This window comes from Euleptes europaea, chromosome 3, assembly GCF_029931775.1.
Source record: "Euleptes europaea isolate rEulEur1 chromosome 3, rEulEur1.hap1, whole genome shotgun sequence".
Classification (NCBI taxonomy): Eukaryota; Metazoa; Chordata; class Lepidosauria; order Squamata; family Sphaerodactylidae; genus Euleptes; species Euleptes europaea.
In genome coordinates this window covers 10,628,152-10,644,907 of record NC_079314.1, presented here as the reverse complement: position 1 = coordinate 10,644,907, position 16,756 = coordinate 10,628,152, and the positions used below count along the sequence as shown (strand labels likewise).

General features: G+C 55.2%; 2 protein-coding genes across 2 annotated transcripts; both read left to right on the top strand.

Annotated features, from left to right (window-relative positions):
- Positions 1 to 581: 581 nt before the first annotated feature.
- BLVRB (biliverdin reductase B) lies at positions 582 to 5,763 on the top strand. The gene is made up of 5 exons (XM_056847235.1): positions 582 to 666; positions 2,755 to 2,916; positions 3,024 to 3,113; positions 3,812 to 3,943; positions 5,593 to 5,763. The coding sequence occupies exons 1-5, from the start codon at positions 582 to 584 to the stop codon at positions 5,754 to 5,756; spliced, it is 633 nt and encodes a 210-aa protein (XP_056703213.1). The 3' UTR covers positions 5,757 to 5,763.
- Positions 5,764 to 12,522: 6,759 nt separating this feature from the next.
- Positions 12,523 to 13,203, top strand: SERTAD1 (SERTA domain containing 1). The gene has a single exon (XM_056846326.1). It carries the CDS (start codon positions 12,523 to 12,525, stop codon positions 13,201 to 13,203), a length of 681 nt encoding a protein of 226 aa, XP_056702304.1.
- Positions 13,204 to 16,756: the final 3,553 nt, after the last annotated feature.

Genomic DNA, 16,756 nt, shown 5'->3' with positions numbered 1-16,756 from the left:
CCCCCGCCGCCGGCTTCTGGGCGACTCTCCCCCGGGGGCTCCCCGAGCGGCAGAGCCCGGCTGGCTCGATGCCCGGGGACCCAGCCCCCCAGCGCCACGGGGCCGGGGAGGGAGAAGCACGGCCAGGCCTCGGGCGCCGGTTCGGACGCAGGTCACGCCGCTCGGCATGGGGGGAGGGGGAGGGGGAGGGGGAGGGGGCAGCCCCCCCCCTGGCAAGCCCTCCCCGGTCTGGCCGGAGCCCCACCTCTTCCCCCGTGTGTTGCCGGCGGGGCGCCGGTGCCTGTCCCGCCGTGGTGGCCGCGGGACGGGCCGCGCTCCTCCGCCGGCCTCCCGGCAGAATCCGAACCGGGGCCCCCCGCCTCCGGAGCGCAGTGGCCGCCGCGGCCCGGCAGGGGGCGCGCCGCTGGGCCCGGCCGGAGGCTGCGGCCGCCTGAGCTGCTGGGGCGGACTCGCCGGCGGAGCGCGGGGGGTCGGCGGCCCCCGCCCCGGGCGCCTCCCCCGGGCCAGCCTCCGCGGGAGGAGCTCCGGGCGGAAGGCGGCGCGGCGCTGGGCCCGGGCGAGCGGCGGCGGCGGAGCGCGGCATGGCAGCCTCCTGCAAGCGCATCGCCATCTTCGGGGCCACCGGCATGACCGGCTCGGCCACCCTGGCGCAGGCCCTCGAGGCGGGTGAGAGGCCGGTGGGCGGCGCGGGGCTGCAAGGCGCTGGGGGGGGGGGGGAGCAGAGCCGCCTATCCGGCCTGGCCCGCGGCGCAAAAGTCCCCCCCTTCCCCATATGGCCCCATATGGTTCGGGGCTCGACTCGGCGGACCTGTAGCCGTCGCGAGGGCGTCTCTGGCGGGGCCGCATCGCTGCCAGCGCCGAGATCCCTCGGGAGGGAAACCCACCTCCCCCCATGGGTGTGATCCGTTGGTGGCCTGCGGTGCGATCCTAAGCAGGGGCGCAGCCTTGAAGGCGGTTTACGCAGGCGGCGCCTGGGCCGTGCCCGCCCCGTCGGGGTCTGGCCCCGAGCTCCCTGTCGGCGCTTGCGGCACTGACCACTGACCACCACCGCCGCCCCCACACGCACCTCTCCCCGCCGCTCTCTCGAAGCGGCCTGGGAGTCAGGTCTGCCCTGCCCAGGGCAGCCCGGAGGCGTGAGGGGCGCTGATAAAGAGGCGCGGCGTTATCTGGCTGGAGCGGCGACCTATCTTGCACCGCAAGGCAGCCCGCCGAGGGACACCCGTGCACAGAAGAGCTCAGCCTCAGCAAACCAGCGGGAGAGCCCTGCCTGGGCCAGTCCCCCCCCCCCCGACAGCATTGCCACTCAGGCAGACCCACAGGGTTAGGATAGCACCCCCACAAACACACTCCCTGCGCATGCCACTTTCCTGAGCTGCCCCACCGCAGGTTGCCCCAACTCAGGGCCAGCGCCCGATCCTGGAACACAGGCAGGATGGTGCTGCTGCACTCCTCTTGTTAGTGGCTTCCTGGAGGCACCTGGTTGGCCACTGTGAGAACACACGGCTGGACTTGATGGGCCTGGGTCTGATCCAGCAGGGCCTTTCTTAGGTTCTTATGTTCTTATGATCGTGCCCCTGTGCATCTTGCAAGGCAGGCCACAGGACTGGGACCGTGCCCCACAATGCCAGACACAATTCATGATTGTCTTTCTGCGTTCAAAGCAGAACCTGGGCTCTGACAAGCGGAGAGTCCAGTGGCACATTTCATTTCAAAAGGCAAAACTCCTCATATGAGCCGATTAGTGAAATGCTGGGCATCCTTCGGGGAAGCCAAATCCCTTCGGGGTGTTTCAAAACAGCAGCTGCACAGTCGAAACCTGGCTGAAATGCACATCCCAGCTCAGAAGAGAGACGGTGCTTCAGTGGGGGGCGGGGGGGCGGGGAGACCTGCTTTGTGCACACAGCCGTGGGACTTGGACCTGTCTCTCTCTTGGCAGAAAGAGCCATGCCAGGGGTCACAAAGGGGCAGCCACCGCCCCTTACTCCTCCCCTTCTGCAGATTTAGGGCATGGGTTGCATTGCTGTTCTATGACCCAGAAAAAAATGCTTCTTGTACCAGGGTTTAGCATTGTCAAAGTCATTTGTTGCTTTTCACAGTTCTGGGTATGTATCCACTGCGGCCCACCTCTCTTTTCAGAAGGGTGCTCTGGGCAGAAGCCCTGAGCCCCTGTCTCATCCCCCCAGCTTGAGAATCCTGTGGCCTGTGCTATCTGCTTTAACCCCAGGGGTCGCTTCTACAGTGAATCCTTTCCAGATTTTTTTGGGGGGGCAGGGGAGCTGTCAAGTTGCAGCTGACTTATGGCATCCCAATAGAGTTTTCAAGGCCAGAGACATTCAGAGGTGGTTTGCTACTGCCTGCCTCTGCATAGCAACCCTGGACTTCCTGCATAGCAACCCTACCATCCAAGTACTAACCAGGACCAACCCTGCTTAGCTTCCAAAATCTGATGTGAGACCTGACTACCCTGAGCCATCCAGTCCAGGGTTTCCCAGATAGCTCTTCTATTTCTTTATTGACTTCATTTATAACCCCACCTTTCTCTCCAATGGGGACTCAAAGTGGCTCACCTCATTTCCTCCCCCCCCCAATTTTATCCTCACAAGTGGCCAACAATGTAGGTGCGGATAGGGGCGTATGACTGGCTCAAGGTCCCTCAGCAGTCTTCCATGGCAGAGTAGGGATTTGAACCTGGGTCTCCCAGATCTGAGTCCTGCTCTCTACCTACTACCCTAACCGCCCCGGCTCTCTTTCCAGGCTACCAGGTGACCGTGCTGGTGCGGGACCCAGCTCGCCTCCCCCCTGAGCTCCAGCCAGCGCATGTCCTTGTGGGAGACGTGCTGAACCCTGAGGACGTCAACCGGGCCGTGAAGGGCCAAGACGCCGCGATCATCATTCTGGGCACCCGCAATGACCTGAGTACGAGAGGCGTAACCTCCCCCACACACACACTCCCGGCACCCTGCTTCCCCCTCCCCCTCCCCCGGGCTTTCCTGACTCTCCCCCTTCCATCCATTGCTCATCAGGTCCCACCACCATGATGTCCGAAGGCACCCGGAATATTGTGGAAGCCATGAAGGCCCACAGGATCCGCAAGGTGGTGGTTTGTCTCTCAGGTAAGCCCCTCCAGGCCAGCCACACCTCCTTGGGACTGGCACCTTGCTGTGTGCCGCGGCACTTCAGTCCTGGGTGGAGCCAAAGCAAGCAGGACTTAGAAGCAATTTAGAGTTTGGGGGGAAGGGTCTGTCACTCCCAAGTGGCAGGATTTGCATTCAGCTCCCTAAGGTCCAAGCACAGCAGATACCAGCATGGTGTAGTGGTTAAGAGCAGTGGTTTGGAGCAGTGGACTCTGATCTGGTGAACCGGGTTCAATTCCCCACTCCTCCACATGAGTGGCGGGGGCTAATCTGGTGAACTGGATTTGTTTCCCCACTCCTACACATGAAGCCAGCTGAGAGACCTTGGGCTAGTCACACACTCTCAGCCCCACCTACCTCACAGGGTGTCTGTGGTGGGGAGTGGAAGGGAAGGTGATTGTAAGCCGGTTTGATTCTGCCTTAAGTGGTAGAGAAAGTCGGCATATAAATACCAGCTCTTCTTCTTCTTTCCTCTACAGTGCACTGCCTGTCAGTTTCAGTCACCTTTATTGGCATGATACGCTGCCTGTCACACTTCACTATGGTCATGCTTGCACTTTTCTTAATGTGTCTCACATGGAGGGGGGGCCACCCCAGTCAGAGCCCCAGAACAGGGGGGAAAGGCACGGTACACTGGAAGGGGAGAGCTAGTAACTGGATTTCATGCTGGATTTCAGCATTCCTGATGTGGGATTTGGAGAAGGTTCCTGCCAAGTTGCGGCCGCTGACGGAGGACCACATCCGAATGCAGCAGATCTTGAAGGAGTCTGGGCTGGACTGTGTCTATGTCATGCCCCCCCACATCGCAGGTCTGGCTCACGGCTCTCTTGCGACGGCCGCAGCAGGGGCCCTCACTGCCCTGTGGGAGCTGGGGTGGGCTGCGGCTGCCTGCCACTTACACACAAGGAAACGGCTTGTGGTGGGGATTGATGGATGGTGGCCATCCCTCTTTGGAGTCTGTATGCGTCAAGAAAGCTTTGTGACAAATTATTTTATCCACACCCAATCTAGAGATCTAGACACTCCAACTCTTGGGGAGTTAAAGACTCGCTAGGCTGAATGCAGCACCCTACATACCCTGATCAGGTCCACTATGGCAAGCTCTCTTTCTTGCAGCACAAAGAAATATTGTTGGTCAGACATTCCATCTTTGGCTAGCAGAGCAGAGAACCTTTACAATATTTTTATTTAAGATAAACGGGGCTCTTTTTATTAGGCAAGAACTTAACAAATAGAACAGCTCCAACTTACCCCTACAAACTCAGAATAAATGCATGCAATAAAAATCAGATCTAACATTTCTTAAACTTGAACTAAATACCTAATGAATGCAATTCTCTAAAATTAAGGCAAATCAGATGTAAAGCTGAGAGGCAGAATGCAATGTGAAACAGGATGGCACGCAAGCACACCGTCATCCACAAAGCTGGGGATCTCCTTTGACTGGGAGCTGCCAGCAAACCCTTCTTCAAGAGAGGGTGGCGGTTGGGTACAAGCATAAATCCTTCTAACTTTGACACTGGCTTGTCCTCTAAATACAATAACTGGAACCTAAAGCTAATTCATTTAAATGAATAATATTAGGCGAACTATGATACAGCTCATTCAGACTCCTCACCCAAATTCTCAAAGCACGGCTGGCAGGCCACAACTAGAACTTTGTAATTAAAGAACAATAATTCTGCTCTTCCTTCAGCTACACTAACAAACTTTGTTAAGAGTCCTGAACTTTTGGCCCTGTGCCTGACCAGCAGTTCAACCTTATGTAGGTTGTGAAACGACACAAGAATACGTCAATTCACATGCATACAACTGATTAGAATTGTTGGCACGTGTGATTAGTTTCAGTCTCAGCAAAGTTGGGGCTTCAATCCCATTCGTGGCCCGATGCTGAATTTAACAGTGTGAGCATCCTTTCCCTGGGTCGCATTCCCCTTTCCAGTGGTACATCAAGGGCAAATCTAATTAAAAATCGGTCCTGCTCAGTTTGGATTTTGCTTCCCATATCGAAATGGCTAGATGAACACTCCCTTTTTTAAGGAAGGGACAGCCAGTGATGAATTTTTAACAGATGAGGTGGTGAGACTCTGTTCTTGGATATGGTAGTCTCAGATGTGCGGGTCTTTTGCATGTGCTCAGGAAAACTCCTGTTCCAAGATTGTTTCAGGCTTGACAAAGGAAAGGGTACATTGGCCTTTTCAGGCTTGGGCATTGCACTGGGTTCTCTCTCTCCTCTCTCTGAATTTCCCTGCCAGACACATAGAGTTGGAAAGGACCTGGGGGGTCCTGGAGTCCAACGCCACACTCAGGGTGTCAAGAAGATAAAGCAGAGGAAAAGAGCAATAAGCACTGAAAGCCGCCATGAAATGCGGTGGAAGCTTCGAGGGCAGGCACCTGCCAGTGCGTGGTGGTGCTGGGTTGTTCCCCTGGAGTCAATCCACCTTCTCTCCTCTTCCAGGTGACCAGCCGCTCACAGGGGACTACACAGTGACGGTGGACTCTTCGGGGGGCTCCAGAGTAATCTCCAAGCATGACCTTGGGCACTTCTTCCTCAAGTGCTTGACCACCTCTGAATATGATGGGAAAAACGTCTACCTGTCGAGGCATTACCCTAAGGAGTAGTGCCAGCCCTTCCCCCTTCTCTCCCCCAAATCCAGATGGAGACTGGAGAGCAGTCTCCTCAGCAAAGGGAAACTCTAAATTTCTGCTCTGGCCTATCCACCCCCTCCGCACCTTCCTCCATTCCTCGGCCTTTCCACTTTGGAGTACCTGGCTACAAACCTCCCTGTGTGGTGCTGTGGCAAAACAGCGGGTCACATCCTGCCTCGTGCAGAGTGCTGTCACTGCTGCGCAGGGGGCATGCAGCCCGCGGCTGCCATCTACCCCCTCCCTTTCTTTCCATGTCTCCTGCGCCCCTGGCTTGCCTATGTTGCTGTGTACCAGGCGGTATGGATATTAAAGGTATTAAAGATTGCCTGTTTTCAGTGAGTAAAGCATTGTTGTGTCCACTTCTTCTTTGACCAAGCCGGGGAAAGCAGAAATCTGTGGAGTGACAGCTAGCCCCAGGGATTCATTTAGGGTTTTTAAAAATTATATTTAGATAAAGCTGAAGAAAAACACCAGAACCTTATACCAGCTACCTTATATGGAATGAGAAATGCCTGATGTTCAAGCTGGATTCAGAAAAGGAAGATGCACTGGACCTCATATTGCAAACTTTCCTTCATTACTGGAGCATACAAGAGAATTTCTGGAGAAAATCAGCGTGTGTTTCATAGATTACAGCAAAGCTCTTGACTGTGTGGATCACGAAAAGTAATGGCTGGTTTTAAAGGAAATGGGTGTGCCACTCCATCTGATCGTTTTGATGCGCAAACTGTACTCTGGACAAGAGGCCACGGTTAGGACAGAATATGGAGAAACAGAATGGTTTCCAATTGGTAAAGGAGTTAGACAACGATGTATTGTATCTCCCTATCTCTTCAATCTGCATTTTATTCCCTACTACTATAGTAAGGATAATAGGGAGCTCCTATCATTACTCAGTGGGGGCGGGACCTGTCGGTTTTTGCAGGATTGTGTGTGTGTGTGTGTGCGCGCGCACATTGGTGTGACTGAGGGGGCGGGGCCTTGCGAGGCTGCGATGGCAGTTTTGCAGAGCTGCCAATCAGGTCTGTCACTCTAAAACTTCACTCTGCACGGCTAGAAATGAAGGAAAGTGGCGGATGCCGACAGCAAGCCTAAAAGAACGTTTCTGCTATCATGGCTTGGAGAGCACATGTTCAGCTGCAGGGCCTAGATAAGAGGGGGGAAGGGTTTGTCACTCAAGGCTTCTGATGGGGAAAACGCGTCATGGGCCGTCATTCGCCTTCTTAACTGTGGCAGGTTTGATAGGCTTGAAGGCGGGGGCAGATCACAGGCGTTTCCAAACACACCCCTACCTCCTGCTGGCTCCTCCCTCCCTCTCTCTTTCCCCCTACCAAGAGGCATTTCCACCATTGTATAGACCTCCACAGCACGGTTACTTTCTTTCATTCAATAGAGCGCAAAGGTGGTAAGATCTTGTTTGAACATTAACACACCTTAAAAACACAAAACCCCTGACTCTGGCTGCTCTCTCTGTCTGGCTCCCTGCCTGCCTGCCCCACTGCAGCTGTACAAAGGGGGGAGGAAGCGTGGGGGGTCTGCATTCTTTGTTTAAATCCTTCTCACTTGCTCGCTCGGTCGCTCTCTCTCCTCTCCCCACAGTCTCTGCCTCTAATTTAACATAACTGATCAGATTGATTTTTGTCAGTCTGATGGTGCTGCCGGTGCTGTTAAAGGGAGCTGATCTGCATTTTTCAGAACTTGGCTGGAAAAGCAGGGGGGGGAAATCCATGCCGTTTTCGCCTTCATCCTCTCCCCCTCTCTCTCTCTCTCTCTCTCTGTACATAGCAGGGGGGAAAAGATACTAGCAGGGGGCCAGAGATAAACAGCTCTTTTCGGCCGGGGGAGGTCTGGAAGCTTGCTTTCAGCGGCGGGGGTGGGGTGGATTTACAAACCCCTCTAGCGTGAGGATTTTTATAGAGGGCATGCTGCAGACAGTCTTACAAAATTCTCTTAACCACGCGTAGGGCTGGAATGAAAAGGGAGGCAGAGGGCAGACCTCCTGTGTTTTCCCCCGGCACTCCTCTCGGCTCCTCTTGAGAGGAAAATCCCATTTTCAAAGCAGAGGTTTTTTTTAGCTGTGTAGTCTAAAAGGGGAGGAAGGGAGTTTCTCTGTCCACAGCAGACTTTGTGCAAAAATCTGCTCAGGACCTTGGGTCTGACTCTCCAAAAGAGTGGGGGGAGAATAGGCTGGGCTCTCCCTACAGCCTGCCTGCCTGCCTGCCTGCTTTCTTCAATGTCTCTAGAGCTCTGTAAGCTTCTAACATGCTTTTTTGGGGGGGTAATCTCCAGCCCTGGGATTCTGGCAACCTAACCACATGCTCTTGAACCCTCCACGCAGGTTGGAGGATAAAGCGCGTGCTAAAAAAATACACTGGGAATCACACACACATCCCTGCCTGGGGAGGTCGATAAACACTTTCCCCAACCCCCCCTCCAGTCACACCAATACACACACACACAAGCCTGCCTGGCAGCAGCTGGAACCCCACTCATCCAGCGCACACACAGTGCCCCGCCCCCTCAGTCACACCAATGCGCGCGCGCACACACACACAATTCTGCAAAAAACAACAGGTCCCGCCCCCACTGAGTAATGATAGGAGCTCCCTATTATCCCTACTACTATATATGGATGTGAAAGCTGATCAATGAAGAAAGCTGACAGGAAGAAAGTAGATTCCTTTGAAATTTGGTGTTGGATCAGAGTGTTACGGATACTGTGGACTTCCCCCCCCCAAAAAAAAAACCCAAATCAGTGGGTTATAGATCAAATCAAGCCTGAACTGATCCTAGAAGCGAAAATGACTAAACTGAGGCTATCGTACTTTGGTCACATTATGAGAAGGCAAGAGTCACTAGAAAAGACAGTCATGCTAGGAAAAGTTGAGGGGAGCAGGAAAAGAGGAAGACCCAATAAGAAATTGATGAACTCTATAAAGGAAGCCAGAGCCCTCAATTTGCAAGGCTGTTACAGATAGGATGTTTTGGAGGACATTGATTCATAGGGTTGCCATGACTCGGAAGCAACTTGACAGCACTTAACACACACACACACACACAAATATATGACAATCCTTAAACCGAACACTTTGAACAATGATCGCTCTGCCCCCCCCTCATCTGCTGGAGGTTTTTAAGCATAGATGGCCATCATCTGTTAGCAAGGCTGATTCTGTGAACTTAGGCAGATCATGAGAGGGAAGGCAGGAAGGGTTGCATCAGTGTTTGGCTCTCGTGGCTTTTTAATACATGCCCAGGGTAATGCTGATTACTGCTTTGGGGTCAGGAAGCAATTTTCCTCCAGGGCAGAGGTCCTGAAGGCATGGAGTAGGGGGTCACTTGCGAGTGGGGTGGGGAAGTAATTGTGAATTTCCTGCATTGTGCAGGGGATTGCACTAGATGACCCTGGTGGTCCCTTCCAACTCCATGATTCTATCTCCTGGTGTAATCCCCCCCAGCTGCCCAAAGTGGGTCCACACTGTGCACCACCAGGGTGATTCCCTCTTGCATTGGCATGCATTCCTTTGCTGTCCTGCCCTCCCATAAACATTAGGGGGGCTCCCTTCCAGACAAGGTCAGCAGGCAGCAGGTGTTTTGTGAGGGAGCAGAGTAAGGCTGGGCTGAGAGGTGCCTCCAAGCGTTGAGTTTGGCCCGAGCCCTGGTGCCAAAGAGCACCATCCTGACCTCGCTTTCCCCGTTATTCCCCCAAGGAAGATGTGGCTGCCAGCCTCTCACCTGTCTCTTTGTGCTGTGAGGCAGAGTCAAGGTGCTGACAGAACACCTGGCAAGCAGGGGGCTACTAGTGGGCAGGCCTCACGCGTTGGGCACTGGTCACAGCCCAAGCGAGAGAAAGAGGTCTTTCCTCCTCAGAACGTCACTCTGGGCTGGGGGCAGATGACAGCTGGGGGTGTCAGGTAGGTAACGGGGGGGGGGGCGGTTGTGTGAGTTTTGTTCTATGTGAACGCTCCCCTTTCCCATCTTCTGCCAGCCAGAGGAGCCAACTGTTTGGGCTAAAGAATGTGGCCTGGTGGTGTCCATCTGTCTCTTAGTGCCAAAGAGCCCCACCCCGACCTCGCTTTCCCCGTTATCCCCCCAGGAAGCCGTGGCTGCCAGCTTGAAGCACAGGAATGCTGGGCAGGATTGATCCTGCCCGTCTCTCTGCCTCTGTTGCTGCTCCCATCAATTGGTAAATTGCCCCTGGGGTGGCATCTGCCCCTTCTAGGCTGCTACAGAACTGCTGCTCTGGTCCCAGGTTCCTTTGCTTACTTCTGTGCTGGGGAGGGGCAACGGAGCCTCTGCACCGCAAACGAGTCCTTCTGCGACTTCTTCTCCCAGAGATCAGGGCCACACCCCGGAGCACCATCAGAAAGGTGAGGGAGGGTGGTGCCTCCCCATTGCTCCCAGGGTTGGCGCCTGTGGGCATGGCCCGGGCCAGAGCTGTGGCAATGCCGTGGCTTGCATTTGAGTCCTGAAGACCGGCCTGTGTCAGTGAGGGCACCCAGTCGGGCCCCGGGTAAGCAAGCTCCGTGTTCTCCCCCCCCTTCCCGGTCTCGTGGGAAAGTTTCTTCAGTTTGAGAGGAAGGGGCTAAGGCCGGAGGCTGTAACACTTCCACTTCAAAGCCTTCCTATTGTAAATCAACTATCTCTTCTCAAGGTGTCAATTCTGCCAGAAACCTGGCACCTCTAGAAGCTTGAAAGAACACCGATGTTTTGCATTTCAAAGATTACGTGTAATCAGTTCTAGTGTGTGTCCCCTATAAAGATAGCCTGTATTTTCCCATTCGGTATTCTGACCTTAAGTTTGTATAGACCAGTGGTTCCCAACCTTTTTTTGACCAGGGACCACTAGGACTTTTTTGTTCGGTGCAGGGACCCCAAGGTTCAAAATAAAAATTCTGAGAATGTGAAAATAAACTTTAATCATAACTGTTAGTTAAACATTAAACTTAGAATAATATTTGAATATATATATATATATATATATATATATATATATATATATATATATATATATATATATATATATATATATATAATAGAGAACTTTTAATTGAAAATATTAATTTATTATGGGTTTATAACTTTGTTTCGCGGACCTTAATGTAGTTCTCGCGGACCCCTGGGGGTCCATGGACCCCTGGTTGGGAACCAGTGGGATAGACCTTCTGACCCGTTTGCTTTCTTAATAAAACTTTAAACTTTCTGCAACGTCTGGAGTGAAGTTTACTATTACTGAGATGCAACGAGGTACTGAAGTCTGACAGCCTGCTGGTGCAAACGGCTCCCCCCCCACCGCCCGCACTAACCCTGGCTCAGCCTCGGGTTTTCTGCAAAAGGCGTCTGCCTGACTGCAAGAGGAAACTGGGGGGAGGAATCCGGTCTCCGGTGGGGGGGGGGAGCGCAAGGAGGGAGCGGCGCCTTTCGTAGACTTTTTGGCCCCCCTCCCCGCCGTGCTAGGACGCGCGGTAGGGCGGAACGGGGGAGGCCCGGCTGTTGCTCGGCCCGGGGCGGGGATCGAGCCCCGCAAAGGGAACGGGCAGCAGGAGGAGCCGCGCGTCCCGCTTCGAAGGGCGGGCTCAGCTTGGTTGCGTGCTCGGCGCTGGAGAGAACACTGCAGAGGACGCGCCGGCTTGCGGCCAAAGGGTCGGTCTCCAAGAGCAGCTAGGTCCGCCGCGACAGGGCAAGAGCGCCTCTAGGCATACGCAGAGAGCCTCCCCGCGCGCAGCCAGGGCGCAGGTCGCGAGCTGCGCGCCTCAGCCAATCGGGGCCGAGGAGGGGCGTGGCCTCCCGCTGGTTCGCTCCCTCCCGCCTTCCCCGCAGTGACGACGGATTCGCGTCCGCCCACTCTATGCAGATAAGCCGCCCGGGCGAGCTCCGTGATTGGTCGCCTCCGCCCACGCCGGCCGAATGTAGCCAAGCTCCGGCAGCAGGGACTGTGAGACGAACTCCCGGAGCGCGGACGGAGGCATGCTGGGTCTGGATTGGCGGCGCGCCGCGTTCCATGACCCGCTGATTGGCCCCTGAGGAGCCGGGTATGTAAAGTGAGGGCCCCGGGGGGGGGGGCTTCTTCCCAGCCGGCGGGAATCCGGTCCTGGCCGGCGGGACAGGCGAGAAGCGGCGGCGGCATGAGCCCCCCCTCCCTTCCGCGGCGGGGCGGGTCCCGTACATGGGTCACGTGGTCTGGCTGCCGCACGGCTCCTGGTGCTTTGCACGAACGGGGGCAGAGCTACGGCCCATGGGCGGGTCGTGGGCACCGAGCCCCCCCCCGCCAGTCCCAGTCCCACCGCCTTCGTGCGCCCGAGATGCCCCTCCCAGTCCCCTTTCTCGCAAGGGGGGAGGAGAGGCTGCCAGAGGGGGGGGGGCTGGCTGTTTTTCAGGCCAAAAGCAAAAAGTCCCGCACCAGTTTCCAGGCAGCCTGCAAACAACCCTTTCCTTGCTTTTAAGTGATGGGGGGGGGGGAGAGAATTACCCCACCTCTAAAGTTAGCAGCCATCCAATTGCAGAATGAGATCCTTGCCCAGGTGATGGAGGAGGAGGTGTGTATTTGTGAACTGAGCAGCTTCTGGTGGGGGGGTGCTGTGGCTGCCCCTCTGAGTGAGCCTGCCCATTGTGATGTGGGGGGTTCCCAGGGGCAGAGAGCAGAACCTTTCCCCCCCCCCCGCTGTGTCACTCTCCAGCCGTTGCTTGTCCGTCAGGGCATTCTGACTGCCGCCCCGTCCTCTTTCCTCCCTCCAGGAAGATGCTGGGCAAAGGCCAGAAGCGCAAGCGGAGCGAAGAGGAGGCGGGGCCCGTCCTGGCCCCACCCTCCAGCGCCCTCTTCAGCATCTCGGTCTCCAAGCTGCACCAGAGCCTGCAGCGGGGGGAGCCCGACCTTCGGCACCTGGTGCTGGTGGCCAACACGCTCCGGCGCATCCAGGTCGAGATGGAGCCGGCCTCGGTCTCCGGGCCGCAGCCAGCCCCGGGCGGGGGGGCCTGGCCGGACGACAGCGACTCTCTGCCCGGCCCCCTCCAAGGTCCCTGCGGGAGGACTCCCATGCTGCCGCCCTCTCTCGCCCCCGTGGACCAGCCCCTGCTCTCCAGCATGGATGCCTCTATCTTCTCCATCCTGCAGGACCTGACCAGCGTTGAGGGCTTCAGCGACCCCCTGTGCCCGTCCGTGGCCCAGCCTGCAGTCAGGCTGAGTACAGAGCCCGGGCGGACTGCCCAGCCATGCCTGGGCCCTCTGGAGCTCCTGGGCCCTGGGGGGGCCCTGCTGGAGGAAGGCCTGGACGGTCTCTTCGAGGACATTGACACCTCCATGTATGATTGTGATCCGTGGCCCTCCAGCAAGGAGGCCTGCTCCGGCACCGAGGCGGGCAGGCAGGACTGTGCGGACTTGGACTACCTCCTGGACGTGCTTATGGGAGCAGAGGACTTGTGAGGGCGGGGGGGTGAGGACTCTGGTCGGAGCACTCCTCAGGGATGGGGGCCTCTGTGCTGGCCCTGGGACTCCACACTCTCTTATCCTCAGCACCTCAAGGGGGAGGGTCTCAGCCTTGCCTGGTGAGAACGTGGGCTAGTGAAGCTGTGGCGGACGCTGGACTGAGCCCCGCGGCAACCCATGCAGAGCACAGTCGTCCTTTGCCACGTCTTCTTCTGCTGGAAGATGGCGTGAGCCGCGTAGTCAGCAGAGCCGGCTTGGAGGGACCAGCTGATGTGTTGCCAGGGGCATCTGGCACAACGATGTTCTGCCTGAGCCAGAGAGAGAGAGACTCTTTTGAGATGCTTTTCCAGGTGGGGTCAGCTCTCCTGCTCACTGACCACTGGGCCAGGATTGTGTGCGGGGCTGGGGCTTGTTTGCAGGAAGGTGCCGGTGGAATTTCTGGCTTCCTGCGGGGCCTAGCGCCTTTAGCAGCCCTGCCACGCAGGCAGGTCCACGCAGATAGAATAGTGCCCCCTCACTTATCCTCGCTGTGTTCACATTCAGCCCTGCAGGGTAGGCCTTGGCTGGTCAGTACAGAAGCCTCGGCCAGTGTTGGGGGAGAAGGGGCATGGGGGTAAATGCTCTGCCTGGCCACAGGCTGATGGCCAGGGGAGGAGCCCTGGCCCTCAGCTATCTGACGCTGCGGGGGTGGGGCAGAGGTACCCTCCCAGGATGCTGTGCCTCCAAGATGGCGTCCGACGCAGAATGGGTTCTTGACGTTCCGATTCCTGTGCTAAAAGTGGTCTGGGTTAAGGCCTGGTTTGCACATGTTGGAGAGTGAGGGGGCAGAATGGGCTGCCCCAATACAGAGTGCAGGTGGTAGATTTGGGCTTTCACATCAAGAACCCCCTGCCTATCGACTCACTGGAGGGGTCCTATCAGCTGGAAGATCTACAAGCAACAACTGTTCCCCCCTCCCCCTTCCATTGGGCTTTGCAGTTTTGGTCCGGGCAGGAAACTGCAGGAGGAAGTGCCAGCCCTTCCCACAGGATGACTCGCACCCTTGGCATCCTGACCGGCTGGGCTGGATTCCTGGCCAGGAGGCTTTGGCCACCTGTGCAGAGCGAGAGTCTAGCTGCCCCAGCTCCTGCCTTCTCTTCTTAGCGTTTTGAGAATGGGATGGGTGTGTCATAAGGGAAAAGATTGGTGTGGGTGGCAACACAGGTGAAGGTCCCAGGGGATTAAATTACTGGGGGGGGAGGGGGGAAGCTAGGGTGGCCAGGGGCAGAGAAGGAGAAGAGCAGTGGTTCTACCTCTGAGCAGTGGTTCGAAGGAGCCATATTAGCTCTGGATGCAAAGGCCTGCTGGATAAACATGTCAAAGGTGGGACTTTGAAGATACAAGAGTCCTCTTGTTTCCGTGATCACCCTAGGAGGGCATGCTGGGATTTGACCCCCTGCTAGTGCTGCCTGCTGTGTTCCCCTTCCAGCGGGGAGGTAGGCAGGCAGCCAGCCCATCCCCTGACTTTTGTAAAGACTTCCTTCTTCTTCCAGAGAAGGGGCAGCAGACAGGTGGATTATGGGGTGCAGAACAGGGCTGGGTGAGAGGCCCAGAACTCCCACCCAGGACTCCAGAAGAATGTGTGGTGATCTTGAGCAGGTAAAGCTGCTTCTTGGCCTGCTGACAAGGTGTGGGGGTGGAGGAGCTCCGTTGCCTGGATGCCTGCTTTTATGTGCAAAGGCACAGAGGTTCTCCCCGGGGGAAGTTCTTTCAGCGTTCTAGCTGAAAGGGAGGGTTCAGCAGTGTGGCAGACAGGCAGTTCCAGCTATGGCACAGCAGGCAAGACCTTTGGGTGGACGATACAAACACCACAGACTGATGCTCTGCCCCTCTCGTGATGCAGGAGTTAATTCTACATCTGGCCAACCTTTGCTTATAATTCAGCAGCCTGCTTGGCCATGCCTGCCCTGACTACCAGGTGGCTGCGTAGCTCTTCCATTGGGGGCTTTTGTAAGAGAAAGGGAGGTGGGATGGTCCTATTTTACAGAGAGCTTTTTATTATTATTTTTTAAGTGTGAAGGAGGACTTGGGTTGCCAAGGGCACCAGGACTGTAGGCTAGGACGCTGGCATGAGATAAAAAGGGTCTGCTCTGCTGGCACCACGCCTGCGTTCAGAGGTTTGTCCTAAGAGCAGAACATGCATGCCCCCCGGTACCTGTTTGGCTACTACAAGGTTGGCCGGCCAGCCTGCCTCCCTCCCTCCCTGCTTGCCCAGCTTGGCTAGCGTCTCGAATTTCGAAATGTTGGCGATAATATTCGGATGGGGGGTGTCATGTGAGAGTATGTAAAGTCCCGCATGTTTATGAGCAAACTTGCTGGTAGCAGATGAACTTTCTGACATTTTAACTAAGGGGGTTACCGCACTTTGTATTCCCAGTGATGTATTAAGAGTTTGAAAATGTTATAAAAACATCGCTTTAAAAGGGTTTTTTGATACCACGGCTTATAAATGGTTGGAAGACGTCTTCACAGCTAAAGGGGCCAAACAAAGTGCGAACAGTATTTTTTATAACGTTTTCAAACTCTTAATACATCGGTGGGAATACATAGAAAGTGCGAACAGTATTTTTTATAACATTTTCAAACTCTTAATACATTGCTGGGAATACAAGTGCGGTAACAGCCTAAGAGTCCTTGTGGCATCTGCTTTCATGAGCCAGAGCCTGTATCTTTAGGTGCTTCTGCATTCCTATCAGTTGGCAGAGAGATTTAAATCCAGACCGAAACACAGTAGGAGGGTTAGGATATTAAATGAGTCTTGAAATTCCAGGGGAAATTGCCCAAACGTCTGTGAGGAGGAACAGTTACCTTTGTCATATGCTAGCCTGTTTCCATTTTTGATATCTATGGAAAAATGCTCCCTACCCAAGAATTCACCCTGGTATTTCAGTCATTCTGACGGCTCTCTGTGTGTGCTCCGGAACCCAGCTGCAAACTCATCGCTAGCAGAAAAGAGGGGGTTAGAGGAAGGAGCCATCAAGCTCTTGCTTATGCTATCGACTCCGGCCGAAGCAAGACAATGATTTACCACCCCCATCCCCTGCTGGAAGGTGACACCCAGAGACAGCGATGGAAATCACCAAATTGTTTGAATGTAAGGGGGTGGGGCAGGAAGATCTGAATGATCTGGGCTTGGGGGGCAGGGCTCTCCCAAGGTAGAATATAAATATTTAGGATGCAGAGAAGCAGCTCTCTTCCACATCCTCTTCCATCTGGAGCAACCGCTTGGATGGGCACAAGCCACATGGCAGGGGACAATGCAGAGAAGTCCCAACTGTGAGAACTAAGGTAATGCTGGGCTTTAAACTACTGCAACCTCAAGAAAGACTTGCCGGACCTATTCAAACATTGTTAGGATAAATACCAAGTGTAAGGAAAAGGGACTGCATTTTCACTTTTTCTATGTACCTTTGCTCAGCCAAAATACTTGAGCATAACGTGTCTTCTTTTTATTAATTTATTAAACTTTCTTATATTTTGAATGGTCTAAGCCTGATCTCTGTAAATGCTC